The sequence below is a fragment of the Mytilus californianus genome, unplaced genomic scaffold (assembly GCF_021869535.1).
Source record: "Mytilus californianus isolate M0D057914Y unplaced genomic scaffold, xbMytCali1.0.p SCAF_12, whole genome shotgun sequence".
NCBI classification, from domain to species: Eukaryota; Metazoa; Mollusca; class Bivalvia; order Mytilida; family Mytilidae; genus Mytilus; species Mytilus californianus.
In genome coordinates, this window is record NW_026262604.1 from 14,112,807 (window position 1) to 14,123,021 (window position 10,215).

General features: G+C 31.4%; 1 protein-coding gene across 1 annotated transcript in view; it reads right to left on the minus strand.

Moving 5' to 3' along the window:
• The window catches only part of LOC127721418 (perlucin-like protein), a 67,432-nt gene extending 59,384 nt beyond the window's left edge, over positions 1 to 8,048 (minus strand). The window contains exon 1 of the mRNA XM_052228141.1: positions 7,898 to 8,048. Within this exon, the coding sequence (XP_052084101.1) occupies positions 7,898 to 7,952 (55 nt within the window). The 5' untranslated portion in view covers positions 7,953 to 8,048. The remainder of the gene's footprint in view (positions 1 to 7,897) is intronic.
• Between the last annotated feature and the right edge of the window lie 2,167 nt (positions 8,049 to 10,215).

The window sequence follows — 10,215 nt, forward strand, 5'->3', positions numbered from 1 at the left end:
AGAATTAAGACAGGTCAGTAATGAATCATGCCATTACCGACGCACTGATTACTGATCTAACTGTTCACTCATTACATTGAATACATTCTGCGGTATAAAATAAACCATTCACGACACAAGTTTAGTTATTATGCTTTTTGTATTCAATAATCTGGAAAGTCTATTGCTATCAATTCTCGTTGTTTTTTTAGAGTTTAAAACAAATGCAACTGTTTCACCAAAGAATCAATGTAACCTGTAGTTGTAGTTGTTCACACGTTAGTCATTTTGGTCTTTGGTTTATAAATATCGGATTTGTTTCACGCTGCTTCTGATAGATCTCTTTACAAACATCTTTGAATCTTAAGCAAAAGAGTCAATCTGGCGACAACGTTACATCGGTTAATCAAAACTCTGTTTACAACAAGTACCTGCTTGACAAGCTCAACACAATCGACAACCGTACTATGAGAGAAACAATGTATCTTGGCATAATCAGATTCTTCATCAACAAGGTATACTACTTCATTTTGATCAGTTACAGCGGAAACACGACGTGGACCTTCAGACAGAACATAAGTCGAGTGTCGTAAAAAACTGGAACCGAACTAATGAATGAGAAGATCTTCAAATACTTATTTGCAAAGTCTACACCTTGTCGATGATTTAGATGAGCTCGTTCACACACCATAGTTTATAAAAGTTCAACATTAAAAACCAATCACTGATAAGCTAACAACGTCGCCATCAATATACATTTTTGAGGGTTATGGATAATGAATTTTCATCGATATCTAAAATGGCGGATAATCAATAATGTGCCACATTCTCCTGGACTTCATTTTTTCCTTTTCTTGGTCATGTGCTCCTACAATTTGAAACAACACAGTCTTTCAATTAAATTCGAATATTGTTAAACATAAATGAAATATGAAAAATCAAGTCGGAAAATGTTCAAAGTGGTCACAGAGGATAGACAATATTGTGTCCAAAAGATAGTACAACATACATGCTAAAGTCAAAATAACTGCTTGTACCTAGAAAATTAAAGATTTATTAACATGTTCTCTAAAACCAGAAGTTCGAAGTCCTCTACATCTTATTCCGAGGTCATTTCCCGAGATTTATTATGTTTAATTTAGACATTTATTTCCAACATGTTCAAGCCATAACCCGTCTTGACAAAAATTTTGTAACAACCATCTTCATACTTTGATTTCCAGAAGTCCTTGAGGTGTTCTCTTTAGTTTTGTGCTCTTACCGAAAGGAAAACATCTTAGAGTTGAATCAAAATAAATATTATATGTAACAAATAATTCCAATTTATATTCTGTTTACTCCATACATATGTTTGTTTAGCCCAACAATATGAAATGTTTGTATTTGTGTAGATTCTGTTGGATGTGCATTATTTTTTATTTACGGTCACTTTCACGAATCGGTTGACAAAACAATGCATGCCTCTCAGTGTTAGAACTTTGAAACCAGAATACTCGTCTATTTGTAAATTAAACCGTATTGTCCAACTCCCTATTGTTACATTTTGACTGGAATTACATTCGTATGACGGGTATTGATTGCATTGACTACCCTTTTGACATTCCAAATCTTACTCATTCAGTTCTGTTTTCAGCCATAAATTGTACGTTCAGAATGGATTTATAAGATTTATGAGATTCAAATATCAATCCGTAAACTAATGTTGGTGTTTTTATTAATTTTTACTTAAAATTACATTGATTTTGATCTAGAGAAGAAAAAATGTTGTTTTTTTCTTGATTGTAAATCTATATTTAAATAAAAGACGTCGGAGTATTGATAACACTTTAAAAACTATTACTTGTAAAGTGAAAAGTGTTACTTTTAAGCTTAATCATAATAGCTAGTGCTTGTTTAAAAATGTATAGAAGCATAGTGTAAACCAAAAATTCTAACTTTTTTCTCTCAACATTTAGAGATCAACCTAAAAGATATATCAATTGCAAAGAAAACTATAGGAAATACATCTATACCTTCATTTTCATGTCTTAGTTAAAATCATTTACAAAAAGCTTTATTTCCATTTCAATTAAAGTAACAAAAAAGAACTACTTCATATCAATTTGCTTTTGTATTTAAAATATATCACTGTTAGAGGTGTAATACCACCAAATCATAGTACGTCACATCCAGTTGCATACGAACAGATTCGAAAAAAAATATTCCCTTGAATTTGACAGTTGTAGGAAATCAATCCTACATTTCATTGCAGTAAACAAATTTCTGTAGTTTATGATTACAACTAGTAAAAATTGTGAAGCAATAAGAAAACAATAATTTTAAACTAACACACCATAGATACCAGGATTAAAATTTAGTTCGCCAAACGCGCGTATCGTCTACAAAATATGAATCAGTGACGCTCGAATAAAAAAAAGTTAAAATAAAAACTAAATAAAGTACGAAATTGAAGAGCATTGACAACCCAAAATTCCGAAAGTGTTTGCCAAATACGGCTAAGTTAACCTATATCTTGGTTAGACAATCCTCAGTATTTCGGAAAATGCAATGTTTTGGTAACAGTTAATTTAAAAGTATAACCATATCAATGATAATTCATGTCAACATAGAAGTGCTGACTACTATGCTGGTGATACCCTCGTGGAGGAAACCTCCACCAGCAGTGGAGTCGACCCAGTGGTTGTAGATAAATACATCAGTGATACCAGGATTTAACTTTTATAAGCAAGACTCGCTTTTGGTCTACAAAAGATTCATCAGTGACGCTCGAATAAAAAAAGTTAAAGGACCAAAAAGACACATTTGAAAACCTCCTAAATTTATGAAATCACTGATCATTGAACACCGTGTTGATGCATTATATATTTACAATTTTCGACGATTGAAAGGAAAACTTGTAAAATAAAAATGATAAGCATTTTCAAGTTATTGTTGCCTGTCCCGAAACGATATGTTTATTTTTTGTTATCGATTCTATTAAAGTTTTTGGCCTAGTAATGTTCAGTATGCGTGTTGCAAATTTTAGCTTCTACTCTATTTATTTGCAAAAATAAGACGTTATGATATAAGTTACCTTGTATTTTTTTGACGACGGTGATTTTGATTTTCATACATATTTTTATTAAACATTGCTAAAGAAAAAGTACAACTCTCTTCGGATTTCAAATCAGTTTCCTTTTTCTTTTCGGACTTTTTTCTAGGGACTTTTGATTTATTTGTACAGAGAATAATTCCCACAACTTTGATTGTAATTTAAGTGATTTAAGTTGACATAAGAAAATAAAAGATATGGTATGCGATTCAATTACAAAAAGATTTTCTGTTGATATTATCATTATATATTAGAATACAGCTACATGATTTACTTTTCTTTCGTATGCTACATATATGAAATAAGTGTTTTTACTTTTTTATCATTAACTTCTATCTCTTTTATTTTATATAAACAAAGGAGGTGGTTTCGTAAGAACAATAGTTTTACATTTCCTTTTGAAGTACTTTTATTTTCTAGGAACGTTTCAAATAAATATACTAAAGTTGTTTTTATATATAGCCAACCAAGATAAATCAAAAAGTAAATCGAATTTTCTCATAATCATAGAAGAATAAACCTGTTCGCCATTATATAACTACTGTGCAAATATATATTTTTTCATTTCCAAACTTATAATACAAATTTGACTTCATAGGGCAATACTTCTTTCTTAGACTTTTCTATAGTGATTTGAGGCAGTTTAATGTAAATGATATATCATTTGTAGATGTAGAACTGATGTAATGATTTTGTCTGCTAAATTGTAAGTTATCATTTTGAAGGAAAGCATCCTGTAAAAGGGAAGCTTAATGACTGTCCTATAGATTTCGTCCCTTTTTGGGATATATCACACAAATAAGCCTCCCTGTTAAATGTTCTACATATACTGAACTTCGTAGAAACTATTTAATGAAAATAACAATTTATGGATTCAGAGTGTAATTTTAAGATATGTTCTTTTTCCTGTTTAGAATTAAGTACTTGGTTTTTTATTTGTATCTTCCTAATTTATTTATGGGAGTTGAACATCGGTATATTTCACAATGGCACTTGTAATAAAGTATCTATTTCGCCAAAATTAATTGCCTGTAAGTGACTGTGCAATGTAAAGATAATTCGCGTTATATTAATTTCCGTGTGATGTGATGTTATGTGAATGTTTATTCCTAATAAATCTACCTAACTGACAGGGTTCCAAGAGCAATATAACTGTATGCAGTTCATTCCAATGTACAAGAACTACACAAATGGCTCGTTGGTTTATTAAGAGGGACAAAAAAAAATGAATAGTTTTATTTGTACACCAAAAATAAAGACGGAAACAAATCAACGATCTTTATCAGAATACATAATTTAATCATTTGTTTGTTTTCGCTGTGCATATATTGTATTACCTCCTTTTTTGGTCCTAGCATTCAGTAGGTCTATATACATTTAGAGATGGTTTAAGTTCAGTTAAATGTAATATGAAATGAGAATAGAGCATTAAAACAGAATTAAATTCGAAATTTTCAGCGTCGTTTTTGCCACGATGGAATACATCGACTGATCTGAATATTTGGCCAACCGATTATCAACTAATGGAAAAGACGTTTGCCTATATCTTATCTTTAAGGTTCCTTTGAATATATACTTTGTTTCCATAATGATTGTGAACTATCTGCATGCGTTGCCTCTCTGCCATACATGCAGATTGTTGCGGTTACCATTTAATTGCTACAAGAACATGCTCGACGAGCTCGATCCTACGTTAAAAAAACAATGTGTCGCGGCATCGTCAGATCTTTCATGTGAAACAAGGTACGGTAAAGGTTATGAGTTAAAAGAAAAACATATCATCGATCGGATCAACAAGGCAAAAATCTATAGCGTCACAAACCCGCCCGACATAAGTACAAGGAACGTCAATTGATTGTTAGTGCTATGAATGAAACTTATACACTAAAATTCGTTGACACGTGTGCATTGGCCAGAGACAACAAGGAAGACACATTCATCTCCGGAACAACGCTGTTGAAATTTAATCAACAAAAAACAACTAGAAGTCGAGTATCGTCAAAGTTGTAACCATTGAATGAATAAGAGATCTTCAATTACTTTGTAAAATCTACGCGCACGTACATCGATGATTTGAAGGAGCTCGTTTATCAGTACAAAGCCATTAAAATTAAAAATTAAATATCAAAAAACGACCTCTAATAGGATAACGACACTTAGAATTAGTATTTGTGGGGGTACGAACTGTGAACGTCCTTCGAAATCTAAAATTGCGGATAATAAGTTTGTACCTGATTCTCCTGGTCTTCCTTGTTCTCCCTGTTGTCCACGTTCTCCTACAATATAATATGGAATATTCAACCAATACATCTATATCAGAACTTGTGATTCCTTAAGCATAGATCATATATTTTTGTTCTCGAACTTTGTAAACTTCACAACCTAAACCAAAGGTATCTTTTCTTTAATTCAAGGTTTGGCATAGATAAATGCAATATAGAAAACCAAGATAAGTTATGTTAATCTCTTAAGGAGAATAACATTGTTATGTCTAAACAAAAAAGAACAATATATATGCCAAAAGTCGAAATACCAAAGTATAAGTATGGACAGGATGCATGTAGGACGTCGATAAGAATTAACCTTTTTGGGAGTACGAACAATGCACACTCAAAATCTAAAATTGCGGATAACTACTTTGTACCTGGTTCTCCTTGGCTTCCTTTTTCTCCCTTTTGTCTATGTTCTCCTACAATTTGATATAAAATGTTCAACTTATACAATTACATGTATATCCGAACTTGCAGTTACTTAAGCGTAGATCATGTCAAGTATCGACATGACGGTGTAGGACCAAAAGTGTTCATAACTGTAAAGCCTAAAAATAAAGTTATGTTTTCATTTCTTAAAAAAAAAATATCAATAATAGAACCCATAAAACAATTTAAAAGATCTAAATCAGTAACTGTTTTATATTGATAACTTTTAATGAGGGCACCTATATTCGTGGGCTTTTTAAACATCATCACCGTAACTGACTTAATTGATAATAAACTCACATGTTAATGTTTTTTCTTCAAATCAACCATTGCGATTTTATTTGATGGCTTTCTTTAATTCAAATTAGCATATTAAGAAGTTAAATGTAGTACATTTTGAAACCAAATTGTATATAGTTATTATTTAAAATTAAATTATATACTGAAACATAAGTATAATCTTCATACAAAAAAAAACGATGTGTTTACACTATTATATCAATTGTTTGATCTTAACTACATATATATCGTTTAATCTTTCCAAAGAATATTATACATGTACACCGAAAGTCGAATGGCTACTACACACCAGTAATCTCTTAAAACAATTAATATTCCCAATTTGAAATTAAATAAACATAACTCTACTTAAATGAAACATTCATTGTCTCACAAGCAGCAAACATCAGTAATACACCTGTTTTGAGTTGATGCGGAATATTTAGATACCCTCTGAGTTCATATTTAAAACTAGTTCGCAGGAACAGATGCATCCATGGAACTTGGTATGTATGTGCATCATGTACCAACTAACATGATCCAAACCTCTTAGTTGATACCCTTGGTTAAGTTTTAGGTCTGTACAAATGTTGGTCAAGTTTATTTATCAAATACTAGGTTGGCTACAATCATGTTACTTTGTATGAGATCGGTCTCTTGAGGGGTCGAAAAACAACCGACCCTATCAATGTTGATTTGTCTTTCTTTGTGTTTTCGTTAGCCTGGTCAAGTTTTATGTCAAACTTTATTTCTCGAATACTATGTAACCTACTATCGCGTGACTTGGCGAAGTGAATCATGCAGAGATTGACAGCACCCAATCCTAAATTAAACACTTATACTTACATTTCACATGGTAAGTAGCAATAATATTAACACCTGAACCACATCATCAATACAGCACTTAACATAATAATATAACTACCACAGGTGTACAAACATTAATTTACTGTAACTATTTTGACATGTATGTGCCTAGTCCATAGTAATGAAGAAGTAAACTTGTCTTCACATTCACTTTTAAAAAAAGAAGCAAATGTCACAATGATTAGGAATATAACATACAGAGAGGGGTCAAATTTGGGTTGTGGATTATTTGTTGTTACAGAATTAAGCCCCTTTATTAATGAAAAAAGATCGTTTTGTTATTCAAAGAAATGCAAACCTTTATTTGCTTTTGCCAAATTTATTTCTAAAGGGTTATTATGGTGGCATCCATGACCTTCAAACATATCCTACATTTTTTATACACTGTCTTAAAAAAATTGTTTCCGATCCAAACATTTAGTGCATGCACCAATGAGCGACTTGTTTTTAAATTCATATATGTTGAAATCTTATCTTCAGTAGAATAAATGGTTATTGTTTGCATCACTGTCAGAAGTGTATGAAAATACAATAACAAAAACTGGAAGTGTAAAGTGAAAAGTTACGTTTGAGTTAACGCATATAAGTAAGTGTATGCTTTTAAAAACGTCGGAAACATGGGTATTCCCAAAGATCTATTATTTTGTATTTTAACAAAGATATCTTTTAAAATAAATCAATTTCAGAGAAAAGTTTACGACAACAATCGATACATTCAAAACTATGGCTTTGATAAAATCATTAGCAATAAGGTTCATTTTCATTTCTATTCAATTGAAAACATTACAACTTTTATCCTATTTGTTTTTTATCTGTATTTGGATGAGTAGCCTGTCAGCTATACGATTGTCGTTCCATATATTGTTATTTTATTTACCCAGTTCCGTTTTCAGCCAACTGGTTTATAAACTTTTTTGAAACTTTGAAACAATAAATGTGTTCCAATAAATTGAAAATAAGTTAAAGATTGAAACATCCTTACCATTGAAATGCATGACAATGAATGCAACTGCCACTGATAAACAAATCAACTGCATTACAATCAAGAGCGCAAATAATTTATCTCTTTTCCTAATTGCTTTATAAAGGACAGCAAGTTTATTATTCCATACATCAGTTGGAATACTATAATCGTGGTTTGCTGCATTCTGGTCTTCTATTCGTTGTTCTTATACGTTATCAACGTCACCCATTTTGAACTAAATATTTCCTTTAGAATGAACTAAAAATACAGTGACGTGTAGAAATATTCCTTAAGAGTTTCAACTATATTTAAATAACCTGTTAGGCTTTAACATGTTTACTTGTAATTCAAAACATTTAACAAATCTTTATGTCAGATGACACATACTTAGGGTCTGGGAAGGGGGTCCTTCAATTCTTTATTCTTTAAAGTTGTATACCATTTTCCTGTATTCTTTATTTATTGTAACATCATTTTATATTCTTTATATTTCAACATCCCGATATTTTCTATTTTTTATTTGTTTTGCCTATTTGACTCTATTCTTAATTTTGATTGCCCATTATTTTGCACCTTTTACCACTCATTTTCTTTTCTGTAAACTCGATGAAGATCCTCATACTTACATTGTGTGTAATACATTCTTGAGTGAATATTAATTGTAGTCTTAAAAGGTGCATTTCCCTGAATGAAATAATTTAAAAACAGTTCACCTTCATTTGTTCGAAGTGTTGTTCGTTCGAAGCGCTTCTCTGAGTTTACCATCATCATGAACCATCAATCCTTGATAACTGAAAGCCAAGAATATATGGATGCCTAAATAAAGGGGAGCATTAAAACCAAAACGGACTTAAGAAGAATATAAAAATCCTTATAAGATCATGATTGCCTGTGTGATTTGGGACCGTAGTTTCTAATTTTTAAATTTATTTAATAATGGATAATTTAATAAAAGCCAATTTATAAATCATACCAGTACTGACGCCCTGATTACTGAGCTAAAGACACCTTCATGAACTAACAGTGCTTTAAATCCATTGCTAGCATATGAAAAAAAAATCCTTTGTAAATTTGATACGTCCTGGATTTACCTCCATCGTGAACTCTCAAACCAAAGTTTTAAAAATGTATACCTCAAATCCAAAAACATTGGTCACAATTTAGAATCTAGTTCATACTGTATAGTAAGCTATAAACGACCGCCTGACAGACACAAACAGAATGTATTATGCTTCATCAAGTTTATGAACACTCACCTCACTCCCTTATACTAGACAGTGGTGTAACAGCACAACATTAACACAAATTATAAAAATCAGTTGAAAAAAGGCTTGACTCATTAGACATGTTAGATCGACACTAAGCACTATAAAAAAAATTACTTAGAAAGTCAAAGGCACAAGCTACCAAAACAATAGTGACCGCATTTTAGTGACTTTTGTCTTTCCTACATACACATTATTTCATCAAAAAGACACTTGAAAATCTAAAACCAAAAAAAGCATCGTCTACGATGCAGGAAATTAATTTCCACTGTATTCATATCGCGTAATATTTTTGTGTTTTTCGACATGAAAAATTGATGGCATATGGTACAATTCTGTAAATGCAAATGTAATCAATAAGGAATTAATTTTTTGTTCGATAAGATTATCCTGCTATTACATACAAAATTTATAAAAAAAAACACCTTAAGAATGTGGTGCGTTCGACATGAGCTTTTCTGGATTTACCTTCATCAGGAACGCTCAAAGCCGAATATTTCAAAGCCAAGGATGCATAAGAACCGAAACAGGTAAAAAGCTAGATGACCAAAAAGGACCTAACATAATAACCAAATCCACCAAAAGTCAACTCTGACTTAGGGAATTTGAACCCTTAGTTTCTTAAAAGTTTTCAAATTCATAATAAAATGCCTCTAATTATATCCAAATTCTTAAATATCCATAAATGTAAAAACAAAACAACAACGGAATACTTTCAACCATCCACGCTGTGATATAGTCGACGTTACCGCTATTAACTGATTTTGATTGCAATTAGACAAAATATGAATTAAACTTGTTAATATAATTATTAGTATGAACAAAGCATACGTGTGACCAAAGTAATTACATATTATGGTACATTGATCATTGTAAAAACAGCTGAGATGTTCCTGACACCCCGTCTACCAGTCGAAAAGACACTCAAACACAAACACTTTGTACTTTCTCAAGTGGTATCTAAATTATTTCGAGACAAACCACCAGATATGAGCGTCTGTTAAACGGATTTTCATTGATACTATTTTTTGTCTATTACATGAAAATCGTTCCGAACACATCAGTTTACTT